The sequence below is a fragment of the Pongo abelii genome, chromosome 16 (genome assembly GCF_028885655.2).
Source record: "Pongo abelii isolate AG06213 chromosome 16, NHGRI_mPonAbe1-v2.0_pri, whole genome shotgun sequence".
NCBI lineage: Eukaryota > Metazoa > Chordata > Mammalia > Primates > Hominidae > Pongo > Pongo abelii.
In genome coordinates this window covers 13896236-13914497 of record NC_072001.2, presented here as the reverse complement: position 1 = coordinate 13914497, position 18262 = coordinate 13896236, and the positions used below count along the sequence as shown (strand labels likewise).

Here is an 18262-nt window from a genome sequence, read left to right as displayed (position 1 = left end):
CGAGGCGTCCACTGTGCCACGTCCTAAGAGGGGTGGGCTCCCGGAGGCTCCTCTTTCATGCTGGCCACTCGTGCTGTCCGCCATGGGGCACGTGTAGCCATTCACATTTAAATCAGTGATAATTCAGTAACATTTAGCACTCAGTTCCTCAGTCACACTGAGCCACACTGCAACTGCTCAGCGGTCTCAGGCATGCAGAGAGCCCTCCTGCACAGCAATGCCTTATACCTTACGGGCATGCCAAATATGTTCATTTAGATGTTGAAAATATCACATAATAAAACAGTTTTATGATGTTAACACAGAAAAACATTCTTGAGACAGTGAACTACAGTACATTGTTGTTTTTCCATTGAAGGGAACAAATTCAAACTAAAGTCTCAATAGCCACGAAAAAAAAATGATGCTTTACCGCACTGCTGTTGCCACACCCCCACTAAAGAACCCGCCAAAGAAAGCCCTCCCTGGCCGGTGGGGTGTGGAGGGGGGAGGGGCAGGTGGGGAGGGGGGGAGGGAAGGGGGGAGGGGTGGGAAGGGCGGGGTAGGGGGGCACTCACCAGGCTCTGCTCGATGAGCAGGCAGAAGAGGATGGCGTTCCCCACCTCCCGCAGGTTCTGGAAGCACACTGTCTTCAGCTCTGCGTACTCCACGATGTCCTTCAGCTGGTGGTGGAAGAACTCCAGGATACCTATGGTGGCGGGAGTGAGGTGGGGTTGGGAGACTGGAGGGGGCCGGGCCCTAGCAGCCTGGGTCCACAGCCAGGAGCACCTGCCGTTCTGACACTGTCATCAAGCCTGGCTATAAGGACAGCCACAGCGTCCCATCCCCAGCATCTTCCCCGCAGCGGTGGTTTATTTGCCACCTGGGCACGTTCTCCACACACCATGTGACCCTGGGCCTTGGCTCTGAGGCCTCTTTTCAACTCAACCCCATATCTTTAGGGAAGGCTATGATGATAGGAAACATCACCACATGACAAGAATAAAGACTGCACCACATCCCCAGTGGGGGCAGACAAGGTATTTGACAAAATGCAATCTCTCTTCGCAGGCATGGAAGGGGCCGCACCTAATCTGAGAAAGGGCATCTAGGAAGCCTGCAGCTTAACTAACAGCACGCCCAACGGGAGGCCGCACACCAGGCCAGCTCCAGAGCAAGGCAGGTGTCTCAGCGGCATCCTGGACAGCGGAATAAGGCACAAAAAGACGCAAGGTGCAAATATGGGACAGAAGGCCAACGTTTCCCAGCCAATCTACAGCTTGAACTCCAGCCCAGACAGAAACCGGCAGCTGACCGCACAATGAACGTGGCATCTGGAGGGGCCGAAACTACCCTGGGAAGAGCAAAGTGGGAGGCTCAGCAGACCTTAAACCCTTGTCCCAGCAGGTCTTGCCCGAGTGCCCCTTCCCCAAGGACGAGCGGCCTGACACGGCCCCTCTGCTTCTCCCAGCTCTCAGCACCGCTGGGGGGACTCAGCCCCACTTGGCGGGGGCGGGGACACTCCTGCACCTGTGTCATTCCCAACAAGCTTTCCCTGTACCACACGGAAATGGCTCCCTCCTCGACATCTGAAATTTCCATCTCTAGTCACGACATAAGCATCGGTTTTAATCATCCCGGCATTCCTCATCTACTTTCTAACAATAAACTGAAATCAGATTCTCTTGAGCCAGGGCCGTGCCAATGGCTACTTCCCCATGGTGGCTGAGGGGGACACCTTATCGTCTCCTCAAACACCAGCAACAGCCCTGGGGAGGTGCCAAAAAGCAAAAAGTCCTGAGCACGTGTTCAAGAGCTCAGCCACGCTGACTGACTGCCCATCAGGACAGTGCCTCGCTGGTCACCCACGTGCAGGCTCAAGTCACTTTACAACACAAGGCTAGTGTTCAACTGTCCAGCTTTCAAGAAAACTTGGCCAGGTAAGAGACTAAAAGCAGTTTTGTTACGTGACAAAGGTCCCTGTCATACAATTTTATGAGACAATGCTTTTTGAGATCACTAAAGCTCTTTATGTGCATGGCCCCAAACCAGCCCACGGCAAGTCACGCGGGCCTGTCCCTAAGAGCACACCTGCCTGAGGGCCCCACAGCCAGACCTGCAGATGGATGGGATGGCCTGGGGGCAGGGGCAGGCCTTGCACCACCTCAGTGGGCCTGTCTCTGAGCCTCAAGTCCCTGTAGGCCCAGCAGGGAAGCAGGACCCCGGCAGTCGGCTCTCTCGCCTCAACAGGCCGGTGGTTCTTTCATAGGGGCGCGGGAGAGCGTGGTGTTCAGGGCTCTGTCGTCCCAACTCTTGCAGGCTGACCTCAGCTTCCTCGCCTGCAGACAGTGACCCCAACACACCTCTTCCTGGCTGTCAGGTGCATTTGTCTGTCGACTGCCTCCTCCCACGTGGCAGATCTAATCCTTCTCAAGAATTTCGGACTTGAATTCCTTTCTGACCTCTCCACGGACAGCACTGTGAGCTCCACACGCCCGCACTCACCGGGAGAGCCGTACTCGTGCCGGGGCAGGCGGCAGATCTTGGGCATCACCTCCATCAGCGTCTTCACGTACTGCAGGATTGTGCCTTGCAGCTGCGGGGCAGATGAGACAGACTGCATCAGCCACCCTGCTCTGCTCTGCTAACGCCTGTGGCCGGCGCACACCCTGAAACAAGTCTGTTAGCAAAGAGCTCGGTAATGAGCAAGGCTGCAGGATCATCTGGCTGGGGAATAAAATCCACCCCTGGAGAGAGAGCAACCATCACCAGGTGGCTTCCCATGACTGAATTCATGTTCTGAAACCGGACTCCTCTTTCAAGATGAAAGTGGTCCCGGGATGCCACAGTGAGGGGAGAGCTTTGTTGCCAGGTGTCTCCTATGGGGATGCACCCCAGCATCGTGAGCACTGCCAGCTCCAGGGTCCCCCAGGACGCTGTCAGTGCTCCTGGGTGCGGCCCCAGGCTCAGCTGTGGTGAGGTCAGCAATCCTAACACCCTCCAAATTGCCACATGTTTTGGGGCAGAGTCCCCAGCGGGTCCTGGAAGGATCTGTTTGGGTCACGGGGTGATGGCTGTGCCAAGTGACCAAACTCTTAGATGGTCTCAGTCACAGAAGATTAAAATAATAAAAAGGATGAAAAATTATAAAAAGTAAGTTATGTCTAGAAAACTAAATCCAGGCTGGCCAAGGTGGCTCACGTCTGTAACCCCAGCACTTTGGGAGGCCAAGATGGGCAGATCTCTGGAGCCCAGGAGTTCAAGGCCAGCCTGGGCAACATAGCAAGACCCCCTCTCTATACATACAAATAAAAACTCTGCGTATCAGTTAAAATAACCTGGACCCATTCTCTTGAGTTTGAAAAGATGAGGGAAGTATCAAACTATATATGGTCAGAAACGTTTGAAGCCTAATTGAACAAATCCAGCTGTTGGAGAATCACAGTCCAGGCAGAGAAGACCCTCTGGCGTGGGTGCCCCAGGGAATCCAGGCTGTGTGAAAGAAGCATGTCCAGGGAACACTCACCAGGCTCTTGACGACCTTCAGCAGCTCCTCCATGACCACGGCGATACCCTGGTAGCCGAGGAGCCGGCAGATGACTTGAAAGTGTGGAGGTCCCACGAAGTTCCGGTAGCTGCCGTAAATGCTGGAGTAGGCCAAGTTCAAAGCCTGGAAAACAGGGCACAGAGCTCTCAGCATGGTCCCCGCACACATGTGCAGATGAAGAACTGCATGAGAAGATCACTCAACACACACAGGCTCGGGTGAACGGGTCTGAGTCTACTGACTTGTACAATCTACTGCCCTTAACTGGTACAGTTACAAAACCTACTTAGCCTGCCACCAAAAAGAAACCTGCTAAAATAGAAAAGAAAACAAACCCATTTGGTGTTTCAACATCTGTTGAATAGCCGACTCACCAGAAGCCATTTTGAAGTCTAGAATGAGAAATGAATACCACTCAGAGTCTCCCCCTGCCTCCCAGTCTTCCAGCAGGAAGCCCAAAGTCGGACCCTGAAGGGGCTGGGGGAGCTGCCTTCTCAGGATGCACAGGGCACCCCCGGAGCTGGGAGAGAGACCTCTGTGGGGTGGGAGGGTGAGGAAGGTAGTTAGGGTATGTATTAGTCAGTTTTCACACTGCTATAGAGAAATACCCAAAACTGCATAATTTATTTTAAAAAAAGCAGGTTTAGGCCAGGCGCAGCGACTCACTCCTGTAATCCCAGCACTCTGGGAGGCCGAGGCGGGCAGATCACGAGGTCAGATGGTCAAGACCATACTGGCTAACACGGTGAAACCCCGTCTCTACTAAATATACAAAAAATTAGCCGGGTGTGGTGGCGGGCGTCTGTAGTCCCAGCTACTCGGGAGGCTGAGGCAGGAGAATGGCATGAACCCGGGAGGTGGAGCTTGCAGTGAGCGGAGATCGCACCACTGCACTCCAGCCTGGGCGACAGAGCAAGACTCCATCTCAAAAAAAAAAAAAGGCAGGTTTAACTGACTCACAGTTCCACATAGCTGGGGAGGCCTCACGAAACTTAGTTATGCAGAAGGTAAAGGGGAAGCAAGCACCTTCTTCACAAGAAGGCAGGAAAGATAAGAGAACAAAAGGCGAAGCCCCTTATAAAAGCATCAGATCTCGTGAGCACTCACTCACTATCACAAGAACAGCATGTGGAAAACTGCCCCCATGAACCAATCAACTCCCACCAGGTCCCGCCCTTGACATGTGGGGATAACGGGGGTTACAAGTTGAGATGAGATTTGGGTGGGGACACAGCCCAACCTTATCATTCTGCCCCTGGCCCCTCCCAAATCTCATGGGTTCTCACATTTCAAAATACAATCATGCTTTCCCAACAGTCTCCCAAAGTCTTGACTCATTCCAGCATCAACTCAAAAGTCCAAGTCCAAAGTCTCATCTGAGACAAGTCAAGTCCCTTCCACCTATGAGCCTATATAATCAAAAACAAGTTAGTTACTTTCTAGATGCAATAGGGGTACAGGCATTGGATAAATGCTCCCATTGCAAATGGGAGAAACTGGCCAAAACAAAGGGGCTCCAGGCCCCACGCAAGTCCAAAGTCCAGTGAGGCAGTCATTAAAATCTTAAAGCTTTAAAATAATCTCCTTTGACTCCGTGTCTCACATCCAGGTCACACTGATGCAAGATGTGGGCTCCCACAGTCTTGGGCAGTTCCACCCTGTGGCTTTGCAGGGTACAGTCCCCCTTCCGGCTGTTTTCACGGGCTGGCATTGAGTGTCTGCGGCTTTTCCAGGTACACAGTGCAAGCTGACTGGGGTCTGGAGGAGGGTGGCCCTCTTTTTACAGCTCCACTACGCAGTATTCCAGTGGGGACTCCGTGTGTGGGGCTCCAACCCCACATTTCCCTTCTTCACTGCCCTAGCAGAGGTTCTCCATGATGGCTCCACCCCCACAGCAAACTTCTGCCTGGACATTCAGGCATTTCCACATATCCTTTGAAATCTAGGTGGTCCAACACCACAGGGAAGCCACCAAGGCTTGGGGCTTACACCCTCTGAAGCAACAGCCTGAGCTGTATGTTAGCCCCTTTTAGCAACTGGGTAGCAGGGATGCAGGGCACCAAGTCCTGAAGCTGCACGGGGGTGGGGGGTGGGGCGGGGAGGTGGGGGAGGGAGAGCCACGGGGGCAGGGCAGGCGCTGGGCCCAGCCAAAGAAACCATTTTTCCCTCCTAGGCCTCTGGGTTTGTGATGGGAGGGGCTGCCTCGTACACGTCCTGGAGACATTTTCCCCATTGTCTTGGTGATTGACATTCAAAATTTCTGCAGCCAGCTTGAATTCCTCCTCAGAAAATGGGTTTTTCTTTTCCATCACATCCTCAGGCTGCAAATTTTCCGAACTTTTATACTCTGCTTCCCTTTTAAACATAAACTCCAATTTCAGATCTCTCTCAAGTTCAATGTACCACATATCTCTAGGGCAGGGCAAAATGCTGCTAGTCTCTTTGCTAAAGTATAGTAAAAGTGACCTTTGCTCCAGTTCCCAACAAGCTCCTCGATTCCATCTGAGACCACCTTACCCTGCACTTTATTGTCCATAGCACCATCAGCATTTTGGTCAAAACCATTTAACAGGCTGGGAGCAGTGGCTCACACCTGTAATCCTAGCACTTTGGGAGGCCAAGGTGGGCGGATCACAAGGTCAGGAGTTTGAGAACAGCCTGGCCAACATGGTGAAACTCTTGTCTCTACCAAAAATACAAAAAAATCAGCTGGGCGTGGTGGTGGGCACCTGTAATCCCAGCTACTCGGGAGGCTGAGGCAGGAGAATTATTTGAACCCGGAAGGCGGAGGTTGCAGTGAGCTGAGATTGCACCATTGCACTCCAGCCTGGGCAACAGGGTGAGACTCCATCTCAAAAAACAAACAAACAAAAAACATTCAACAAGTCTCTAGAGTTCCAAACTTTCCCACATCTTCCCGCCTTCTTTGGAGCCCTCCAAACTGTTCCAACCTCTGCCTGTTACCCAGTTCCAAAGTCACTTCCACATTTTCGGGTATCTTTATAGCAGTACTCCACTCTACCAGAACCAATTTACTGCATTAGTCCATTTTCACCCTGCTATAAAGAAATACCTGAGACTGGGTAATTTATAAAGGAAAGAGGTTTAATTGACTCATAGTTCCACATGGTTGAGGAGGCCTCAGAAAACTTCAATCATGGCAGAAGATAAAGGGGGAGCAGCACCTTCTTCACAAGGTGGCAGGAATGAGAAGAGAGAGCAAGGGGGAAGAACCCCTTATAAAACCATCAGATCTCATGAGAACTCTCTCACTATCATGAGAACACCATCACCCCCACGATCCAATCACCTCCCACCAGGTCCCTCCCTTGACTCATGGGGGTTATGAGGATTACAATTTCAGATGAGATTTGGGTGGGGACATAGAGCCAAAACATATCAAGGTGGTTCCTGCAGAAGGACACCCCTCAGCTTGTCTAAGGACACGAGTACAGATAGCAGGAGACCCCCTACTGTGAGTATTCAGTGCCATAAATTTCCCTCTCAGCACTTCTTTAGCTGCATACCAAATAAATCAAATAAATAAATCAAATAATCAAATCAATCACTTCTTTAGCTGTATATATCAAATAAATCTTGATATATTTGCATTTCATTCAATTCAATGTATTTTTAAATTTCTCTTGAGATTTCCTCTTCAACTCAAGGATTATTTAAAAGTGTGCTAATTTCCAAGCATATAGAGATTTCCTGGTTATCTTTTTATTATTGGCTTCTGGTTTGAGTTCATTGTGTTTGGAGAACACTCTCCATAGGATTTCAGTTCTTTAAATTTTGTTGGGGTGAGTTTTATGGCCCAGGGTATGGTCTACCTTGGTGAATGTTTCATGGGAATCTGAAAAACGTATATATTCTGCTGTTGTGGGGTAGAGTATTCTACACACGTCACTTAGATCCTGTTGGTCGATGGTGGTGTTCAGTTCTTTTCTACCGTTGCTGATTTTGTGTCTACTTGTTCTGTCAATTACTAAAATGAGAGTTGAAGTCCCCAACTGTAACTATAGAATTGTTCACTTCTCCTTTACTTCTATTAGTCTTTCCTTCAAGTACAGAAGCCTTGTTGTTTGATGCATAAACATTTAGCATTGCTAAGTTTTCTTGGTGGTGGTTTGACTCTTATTATTATGTAATCTCCCTGGCAATATTCTTTGCTCTGAAGTTGATTTTATCTTATATTCATACAGCCACTCCTGCTTTCTTCAGCCTCCACCTGATCTGCTTCCGTTACTGATCCTGCTTTGTACCCTTTGCTGGAATAAACTGCAGCTGTAAGACTCCTTCTAGTGAATCATCAGATGTGTAGAGGGTCATGAGATCCCCCAAAACAAAGAGCCAAAACTGATTATAAAATACTACAGTGACCAGATTAGACAACACTGAAGGACAGAAACCCCACCCAGTGTCCGTCCCAGGCCCAAGCCCTGTGGCCCCTTGCAACCTTGAAGAAACCATCTACAGATCTTCGCCCACACACCCTCCTCCCAGCCTCTCCTCAGAGCAGCACCCTGGACTTTATGTGCTGGGATTCTGTGTAATATTTTTGGTTGATAACAGGTTCAATGTTTGAAAAGAAGAACACAAAAGTCATCAGTGAAATCTAATGACCTCATGTTACAAGTGAGAGAGTTCATTCTCAGACCCGCCCTGACTGGCTCAGGATGACAGCTGTCAGAGGAGGCATCACTCAATGAACACATGGTCCCGGCCTCTGGCCCCCTGCCCAGTATCCAGTTTCCCAGTAGACTAAGCTCACCCCAAAGATGACACATCCGAGAGACAACACAGCTAGGGTAACAAACAGCAGATGTGACTTAACTACTCAGGGGAGTGGGAGGAGGCACTACTTCTGGGGAAGGGCACTGTCACAAACACCGGGCTGTAAAAGACTTAAGCTCAGAAGAGGAAGCACTCTGGACGTCCAGTCACACAGCTCGGTTCAAGACAGACTCTGCTGCCCATGCGTGATACAGAGTCTCCAGCCTCGTTCGACAAGCAGAGGAGGTGGGTCACGGCACACAGAGCCGGCTCTGGACTCGCCAGTCATGCGACTTGGGTTCTCTAACTTTCACAACACTCTGAGCCTTCATCTGTGAATTGGGGACAATCTTACTTATGAGATAAAGAATACTAGTTAATGTGCTCAAAAGGGTGTCTTACTGAGAAGCAGGCATGCTGTAAGTGGTGACATGACCAAGAACCAAAAAGATAACACTGCATAAATGGGTCCCTCATCTAAGTTTATTTTATTCCTGCAAGATACTAGCCCTAATTCACTATTCATAAAAAAAGCACTAATCTGTTTTTTGAGTGGATTCCTGTGTATTCCATAATCACACAGATATACACTGTGACTCATACTGCAGCAGAAGCAAGTGCACGTGGCATACGTGAGTGCTTGTGAATACAAAGGCTGTCTGCTGTGAGCACATGACTCAGCTCAGACATCATCTCTTTTAGTACCCAGCCTTTTTTTGAGTGGGTGGTGGTCAACATCAGTGTCCTTGTATATGTCTAAATAATCTAATAGAAAATTACTGGTTTAGGGCTGGGCACGGTGGCTCATGCCTACATCCCAGCACTTTGGGAGGCCGAGGCAGGAGATCTGCTTGAGCTCAGGAGTTCGCGACCAGCCTGTGCAACATGGTGAAATCCCATCTCTACAAAAAACACAAAAATTAGCCAGATGTGGCGGTGCATGCCTGTAGTCCCAGCCACTTGGGAGGCTGAGGCAGGAGGATTGCTTGAGCCTGGGAGGCGGAGGTTTCAGTGAACTGTGATTGCGCCACTGCAATCCAGCATGGGTGACAAAGCAAAAACCCTGTCTCAAAAAAAAAAAAAAAAAATTACTGGTTTATGGCCAGGCACAGTGGCTCACGCCTTTATCCCAGCACTTTGGGAGGCTGGGGCGGGTGGATCATTTGAGTTTAGGAGTTCGAGACCAGCCTGGCCAACATGGTGAAACCCTGTCTCGACTAAAAACACAAAAATTGGCCAGGCATGGTGGCACACGCCTGTAATCCCAGTTACTCGGGAGGCTGAGGCACAAAAATCACTGGAATCACAAGAATCACTGGAGGTTGCAGTGAGGCAAGATCACACCACTGTACTCCAGCCTGGGGGACAGACTCTGTCTCAAAAAAAAAAAAAAAAACAAAAAAAGAAACAAAACCCCCCCCCCCAAAAAAACATGTACTAGTTTAGGTTTTAACAAAAATGACACAAACACAGTTTCTGAAACAGAGGCAGAAATCTCTTACAGTGAGGTTCAAGTTCAGTTGCAAATAGGTGAATTAAAAAAAAAATCAAATTCACATCATCAAATCTTTCTTTCCCTCCAAAAGAGCATCAGCTTTGCAAACGCCTCCAAGTGCCCATTCCCTGGAGCCATCCCTGAGGTGGTGCCCATGCACACAGGGCAGCAGGGTGCTCTGGCGGTGCAGGGGCTGACTCAAGGCAAATGTGCACCCCGCACCACCACCCTGGAACAGCGGGCTCATGTTGGCGTCTTAATGGAAGCAACAGTGCCTCCCTGCACTCCTGGAGGAAAATCCTGGAGAATAAAAACGTGTGTCAAGAGCCTTTAACACCACGAAGGGCACACAGATACACTGGGCAGCAAAGATGTCACCACAGTGCTATCCTGGGATCTCAAAAACCAACCCCACGAGGCCCCTTCCAGGACTCGATCCATCAGAACCGCAGGTGCACGGCCCCACGCAGTCGGGTCACCTGCCTACCCTTGGCCCGCCTCCCTCGCTTCCACAGCCGTCCTCTCCAGATGGGGGTGACAGAGGAGCCTCTCTGCCCAGTGCCCTCTGCGCACAAACGCTTCTCTCTTTATCAGGGAGTGACAGAAACTTATTTTATTGTTATGCCTAAAACAGGGATTAAAAATTTCAAAGTCAAGAGAAGCCCAGAGCAAATCTTTTAGTTCACAGAGACCCAAGAAATTATTCTTACTCACCAAACTTTCTAGTCCTATCTTCTAAAATAACGTTTCCTTCAGTTCTAAAGGTAAAACACTACATTTTACTTTCAGAAGCAGAGGCATCAGAACACTTACTCTAATCCTTTAAAGAAACATCCTTTTGAGTATAACTAATTATTGCATAAAAGTCAGCTTCAACCGGGCGCCACCAGTGGCTCATGCCTGTAATCCCAACACTTTCGGAGGCCAAGATGGGTGGATCATTTGAGGTCAGGAGTTCAAGACCAACCTGGCCAACATGGTGAAACCCCATCTCTACTAAAAAAAAATACAAAAAATTGTCCAGGCATGGTGGCAGGCACCTTTAATCCCAGCTATTTGGGAGGCTGAGGCAGGAGAATTATTTGAACCCAGGAGGTGGAGGTTGCAGTAAGCCGAGATTGCGCCCTGCACTCCAACCTGGGTGATAGAGACTCCATCTCAAAAAAAAAAAAAAAAAAAAAGGAAAAAAGTCAACTTCAATCCTTGCTAGAAAGAACATGGGAGTTCCATGTGGAGCAGAATGGAGATGAGTTCTTAACCACCCACAGGGCTTCGGGAAGTGAGGGGGAGCCCCGTAACACCTGTGGCGTACCCCTGCCCAGGCGTGCACCCCACCCTGCCCCACAGAGGAGAGGCCCGGTCATTGCATTCTTGGCGCCCGGGTACCTGTCTGGATGCCCTCCTGGGGCACCAACACAGCTGCATGAAGCCCAGAATCACACAAACTGTGTGTCCACTCACAGTTCCACAGCCATTAGGAGGCGCTAAGGACAGAGACAGGGTGGAGGGGCACTGCGGAGGCTGCACCTGCCAACAGCCTCGAGAACGAGGAGTGTGGAATGATGGAATGAGCCTGTCCCATGTTCTCCAGGCATTGGCGACCCTAGCCCACCATGTGTCAGTGAGGCTCCCAGCCTTGACATTTTTCTCCCCAGGGCAGGTAAGGCCACCCCCACCCCCGCCTTTAATCTTGTCTTTGTGAAAGGCGAGAACCCACTTCCTTCAAACATCTGCACCCTAGGGAGGATCTGAATTGTATTTTTTTCAATTGCCATCATAACATTGCTAAAAAATAACCCCTAAAACACTAAAGATGGCCAGGTGCGGTGGCTCACACCTGTAATCCGAGCACTTTGGGAGGCTGGGGCCGGCAGATCACCTGAGGTCAGGAGTTGGAGACCAGCCTGGCCAACATGGTGAAACCCCGTCTCTACCAAAAATACAACAATTAGCCAGGCATGGTGGTGCACACCTGTAATCCCAGCTACTCGGGAGGCTGAGGCAGGAGAATCACTTGAACCCAGGAGGCGGAGGCTGCAGTGAGCCAAGATCGTGCCACTGCACTCCAGCCTGGGCGACAAAGCGAGACTCCATCTCAAAAAAAAAAAAAAAAAAAAAAAAAAAAAAAAAAAAAAAAAAGAACATATTTTCAAGGACGACATAACGTTTACACAGTCACCCTTGGTCCACGTGGGCCCTGTTTCCCGAAGAGGAGTCTCACATCCCCTTCATCATATCACTGCACACAGTTCAGACAACCTGTCTCTCCTGTTCAGAGATGCTCTGAGTGCCGTGAAAAGGCCGCCCCCGGCCCACACTCGCTCTTTTCAGAGGCGGGAGAGACGGGCAGCATATGCTGAGGCTTGGGCCATCCAAAAACCAATGCCCTGATTCGGGTGTTTGCCATTTCCCAGGTGCAAACACTTGAGCTCCTGCCAGGTCCAAGGCACTGCCCTGTAAGGAGAAGGAAGACGACCAGAGGACTGGAGTGAGAAGATCTCGCTCTGAAGAACAGAGGGTTAGAAAGGAATGAGTGGAAAACATTGTTTCCGCCACTCAGAGCCGGCTGGTGCTTTAGAAAGCGTCCAGGTGCAGGCTGCGTGTGAGCGGCAGGGCCTGGGCCCTCCCCATCCCGGCTCCAGGCACTGGGCAGATGGGGTAGACAATGTCCTGTGATTGTCCCCGCTTCCTACGGGTGAGGACACTTAAATATTGATGAGTGCTGGCAGCCTGCCCCCACCGCAGAGCCCAGGGACACCGCGGCTCGCAGGGGGAAGACGGTTTCGCTCTTCACAGGGGAGCCGGGTCCTCTGCCCTCATCCTGGGGCCCGCTGGCTCTTGCCACCATCATTGTTCCTTCCCCAGCTCCGCTGAGGCTGGGGATCTGCTTGTATTTGCTCTGCTCTATTTTTGTGGGGTGTCTGCTCATTTCATCTCTCTTCTTTGCTACAGTGTTTATATTTTCCTTACTAAATCATACGGGTGCTTGAAACGTGAAGAAACTAGCCCTTAATAATACTCAGACTTGACAAGCCCAGCCACCCTCCGCGTGGACATCACCCTATCTCACACATGGTAGACCCGGGTGCTCCGGGTTTCCACCCTCCAGGCACAGGCTGACATTCTTGTTTCTGGATGTCAGACCTTCCCTGGGCTCACCTTTCCAGCTCAGCTCCTCTGGTCAGGCCTTATAGCCACCCTGGGCCTCCTTGTCTCAGGAATGCACCTGAGCCTCTTCCACTTGTCTTCTCAGCTTGATGTTTTTAAACCTGTAATCTTCCAACAATCTCACTTGTGTTTGTGCCGGGAATGAGGCCAGGCCCAGCCTGACACCTATCACAAGGCCAGAGCTGTCCCAACACTACGTACGCGCTAGTTCTAGATAAGCACTGTTTTGGGTTGGTTGGCTAGTTTTTGTTTTAAATTACTGCTACTTTTCAGGAAGATGCTAACAGAATGGAAAAAAAAAATAACATTTTATACACAGCGCGATACATTTAGGTCACTGCAACCAAACCAATTAAACTACACTTCAAAACATGCTTCATTATGAGCTTGAAGCTCGTAACACGAAACACGTCGGAGCCTACCTTGGATCCATGCAGATACTGAGGCTGTGCATTAGGCTGCTTATCTCTTTGAAATTCCTGAGAAAATGGTAACACTGTCCGAACAAACCTAAACAAGAAAGATTTAAAAAAGAAAAAGAAACCAAATTTAACAATAGTTCTTTAAAATTCAGAAGTCCTCCATAACCCATCTACTAAATCTTCCTCCCAGTCAACTGATACAATCATCAAATAGGAAAATTCTAGTGAATCCAAAACCATAGAACGAATGAGATCTCAATACTCAAATATGATAAATGCACCCAAAGCTCAGGGGCCACAGCAGGAACGCTTGGGGCCTGGTCTGCTGTACCAGAGCCGCCTCCAGCCCAACGCCGCCTCCAGCCCAACGCAATCCTCAGGTAGCTTGTGGGCTCTGCTGCGCTTCCAGACACGGTGAGGACGGTGGGGCAGCTGCCCGTGACGAGAACGGCGACGCCCCAGTGGTTCAGATCACAAGTTACACACCAGCAGGGAAGGACAGGGACACTTAGGTATTTGTAACCCGCTTGATTAGTCAAGAGATTGTGTCTTGATAATGGATTAGGGGACACTTAAAATCCAATGTGTCCATTTTCATGCAGAAACATCAAACTCAGCTAAGCCTTTCAAATTGGAAGGGTTCGTTTAAACACATAAAACTTTTGCAAAGAAGTATAAGAAAGACAATTTTGTGGATTTGCTAATTATGTAATTCCAAGCACTTGATTAACTCATATTCCACTTCAGGAAATGGAAACAGACGTAATTGTGAAAATACTGCTGTCCCACACAATGTGTGCATCTGAGAGGACGTGCTGCATAGAGGAGCAGCTGCTAGGTCCCCTGACCACCTACCGCGGTACTTCTGGGTATGCCTTTCCAAATGGATCCTAAATCCCTGTGCTGTCAGTATGCCAATATCCCTGGGTGCCACAGTCCTCAGTGCTTGGCATGCATGTCTGTCTGCATGGCTCTGCACACCTGCATCTGCGTGAGTCCATGTATGGAGATGTGTTATCTGCAGGTGTGTTTGCAAGAGGATGTGTGCATGTCTGTGTGTCCCTGCGCCTGTGTTCTTACACTCGTTCCAGGAAGTACATTCCATCAAGAGGCACCATGGTCAGGGTGATGCTCAGAAAAGGGAACCCCATTTCCCAGAGATTCCTGGGCACTGCTCACGCCCCTGACAGCAGCACACCTGCAAAGCCATCAGCCTGTCCACCTCCGATGGTGACACACCTGCAAAGCTACGGCACACACATCAGCCTCCGTCCACCTACGATGGTGACGGGGGGGTGCGGGAGAGGACAGCAAATGGAAAATCAGAGTACAAATCCATGCAGGGAGCCAAGCGCCAGGATATGATGCCACTTATATTACAGCAGGCTTTTCTTTTTTCTTTCTTTTTTTTTTCTGAGATGGAGTTTCGCTCTTGATGCCCAGGCGGGAGTGCAGTGGTATGATCTCAGCTCACCACAACCTCCGCCTTCTGGATTCAAATGATTCTCCTGCCTCAGCCTCCCGAGTAGCTGGGATTACAGGCATGTCCCACCATGCTTGGCTAATTTTGTATTTTTAGTAGAGACAGACTTTCTCCATTTTGGTCAGGCTGGTCTTGAACTCCTGACTTCAGGTGATCTGCCCACCTCGGCCTCCCAAAGTGCTGGGATTACAGGCGTGAGCCACCACGCCCGACCTAGAGGAGGCTTTACTACGTCTGCTTAGAACACAATGTTTTCCCTGCTTAGAATGTTTAAAATGATGGTTAAATTTAGAAAGCAGGCCTTAATTTATTTTGTCTATGATATAACTCAGATACAGAACTCTAGAAGTAATGCAATTACTCTCTATAATATTATTTAAAATTTTAATCAAAATACATGTATATGATACATGATATAATACATGTATTTATTCTATAGATAACTATATATACATTTATAATCTATATGTATAGATTATATATATACGCACACATATATACGTATATATATACACATATACATATATACATATACATATATACACATATATACATATGCATATATATACACATATACATATATATACACATATACATATATATATATATACATGTACATATATATATATATATTTTTTTTTGTCACCCACACTGGAGTGCAGTGGTGTGATCTTGACTAACTGCAGCCTCAACCTCCTGGACTCAAGTCATCCGCCCACCTCAGCCTCATGAGTATGTGGGACTACAGGCCACCATGCCTGGCCTTTTTTTTTTTTTTTTAAGACAGAGTCTCGCTCTGTTGCCAGGCTGGAGTGCAGTGGCGCAATCTTGGCTCACTGTAAGCTCTGCCTCCCAGGATCACGCCATTCTCCTGCCTCAGCCTTCCAAGTAGCTGGGACTACAGGCGCCCGCCACCACGCCCGGCTAACTTTTTGTATTTTTAGTAGAGACAGGGTTTCACTGTGTTAGCCAGGATGGTCTCGATCTCCTGACCTCGTGATCCGCCCGCCTCGGCCTCCCAAAGTGTTGGGATTACAGGCGTAAGCCATCATGCCTGGCCTTAATTTTTGTATTTTTTGTAGAGACAGGGTCTTGCCATGTTGGCCAGGCTGGTCTCGAACTCTTGGGCTCAAACAATCTGCCTGCCTTGGCCTCCCAAAGTGCCGGAATTACAGGTGTGAGCCACTATGCTCGGCCTCTATATTTCTAAATAATACATTTCTACAACTTCTTCTTGATTTATCACATTTAGATACTGATTGACTCCTGGGTAGGATTTGGTGGCCTCTGGCCCAGTTCTAGGAGGCAGTCTCTACACCCTCATTTCTGAGTGACGGGAATGACTGGTATCACAGGGCCACACCTGACTTTATGCTAGCAAGATGACTCAACATGGGGCTGGCCACACCAGAAAGACAGCATGGGGTTAGAGGCCTGGGGCTGTGTGCCTGGTGAACTCAGCCGACTTCCTGAGAGGTGAAGGGCTGGAGGCTGAGCTCAGCCATGTGGCCAGTGATTCAGTCAACTGTGCCCATGCAACGAAGCCCCAACAAAAACTGAACACCACAGCCCAAGTGAGCGCCCCTGGCTGGCAGTACCCTGAGGAGCGTCACACCTCAGGGCTCGGAGGGTGATGCGTCCCTGAGGACAGGGAAAGCTTTGCACATGGAAACCTCCCAGACTTTGCCCTGCACATCCTTGCAACATGCATCCTTTCCTCCAATTGACTGTAATCGTATTAGGGCACGCTCAGTGAGTACTGCGAATGTGTCACCTGAGGAGCTGGGGATGGTGGATCCTGAACTGTAACCTGCTGGTTAGAAGTGAGGGTGGCCCTGGGGACCCCAAATGTGTGGCTGGTGTCTGCAGCAAAGGCAGTCTTGTGGAGGACTGTGCCCTCAGACTCTGCAGTTTGACAATGTCACTGCAATCCCCTAAGAGGAAAACTAAGTTTCAGCACCAATATCCTAAGCCCCCACTGCACATGTCCCGGGTACATTGAGGTTCAGCTTCAGCCTTATTTTGACCTGTCAGTGCTGGGCCCAACAGTGGCTCTTTTCCTTTGTGTCGATCCTGCTTGAGGTTTATTGAGCTTCTTGTATCTGTAGGTTTATCGTTTTCATCAAATCTGGGAAATTCAAGGGCATTAATTTTGAAATCTTTTCTACCCACCCACAACCTCTTACTAGGATTCCAATCACAGGCATATTAGAATCGCTGATGTTTGTCTCTCAGTTTGCTGAGGCCCTTCTCGTTTTTTTCATCATTTTTTTCTTTTGGTGCTTCAGTTCAGCTACTTTCCACTGTTATAATCTCAAACTCACTCAACTCCTGCAAAGTCTACTCTGATATTCGGCCCAACAAGTACTTTTTCATTCTAGATACTGCATTTCAGCTTTAATTCACTGGATTCTTTTACATAACACCCATTTATCTCTGCATTGTTTTTCCTGAATCCTTGAGCACATGCATAGTCGCTGCCTTAACATCCTTGTCTGCGAATTCCATCATCTCTGTCATTTCTGAGTCTGTTTTGTACAGAGTGATTTTTCTCTGGGCTATGGGTCACATTTTCCTGGTTCTGGGCATATCTAGTAATTCTTGATTGGGCACTGGGCATTTCAGTGCCATGTTGCATGTCTTGACTTTGTTACTGTCTTTTAGAGCGTGTTGGCCGGGCGAGGTGGCTCACAGCTATAATCCCAGCACTTTGGGAGGCCGAGGTAGGCAGATCACCTGAGGTCAGGAGTTCGAGACCAGCCTGGCCAACATGGTGAAACCCCGTCTCTACTAAAAATACAAAAATTAGCCAGGCATGGTGGCACATGCCTGTAATCTCAGGTACTTGGGAGGCTGAGGCAGGAGAATCACTTGAACCCAGGAGGCAGAGGTTGCAGTGAGCCGAGATCACACCATTACACTCTAACCTGGGCAACAAGAGCAAAACTCTGTCTCCAAAAAAAAAAGGAAAACAAAGGGATGTGGAGAATAGAATGAGAAGGTCTAACTAACATATATCTAACTGAAATCTAGAATGGCAAGAACAGGGAGAAAAAACAAAGAGAGAGTGTTGAATGTCTTGGGGGGCAGGCAGTTGACTTACCTGTCAATCTGCTGGATCTTGTCATGATGAATTTTTGGCACTTCTAGGGGTGGGCATAATTCAGTACCTCTGGCACCTCTAGTGAACATCTGGGTGTTCAAGAGGGTTGTTTTTTTTTTTTTTTTTTTTTTTTTAAAGATAGTCTCTGTCACCCAGGCTGGAGTGCAGTTGCACATTCTCAGCTCACTGCAGCCTTGATGTCCCAGGTTCAAGTGATCCTCCCGCCTCAGCCTCCTGAGTAGCTGGGACTACAGTCGCCTGCCACACGCCTGGCTAATTTTTGTATTTT

The 18262-nt window shown here is 49.1% G+C and overlaps 1 protein-coding gene and 1 long non-coding RNA gene across 6 annotated transcripts in view; one reads left to right on the top strand and one right to left on the bottom strand.

Annotated features, from left to right (window-relative positions):
• The window catches only part of CYFIP1 (cytoplasmic FMR1 interacting protein 1), a 112913-nt gene that overhangs the window by 9892 nt on the left and 84759 nt on the right, over nt 1-18262 (bottom strand). For all 5 annotated transcript variants that reach the window (XM_024232941.3, XM_054531957.1, XM_054531960.1 and 2 more), the window contains exons 23-26: nt 13388-13475; nt 3506-3649; nt 2485-2575; nt 558-688 (exon numbers count right to left, since the gene is read on the bottom strand). In XM_024232941.3, the coding sequence (XP_024088709.1) occupies nt 558-688; nt 2485-2575; nt 3506-3649; nt 13388-13475 (454 nt within the window). The remainder of the gene's footprint in view (nt 1-557; nt 689-2484; nt 2576-3505; nt 3650-13387; nt 13476-18262) is intronic.
• LOC134760237 (uncharacterized) lies at nt 3645-10991 on the top strand. The gene is made up of 2 exons (XR_010137274.1): nt 3645-5259; nt 7732-10991. It is a non-coding gene; the product is annotated as an uncharacterized LOC134760237 (long non-coding RNA).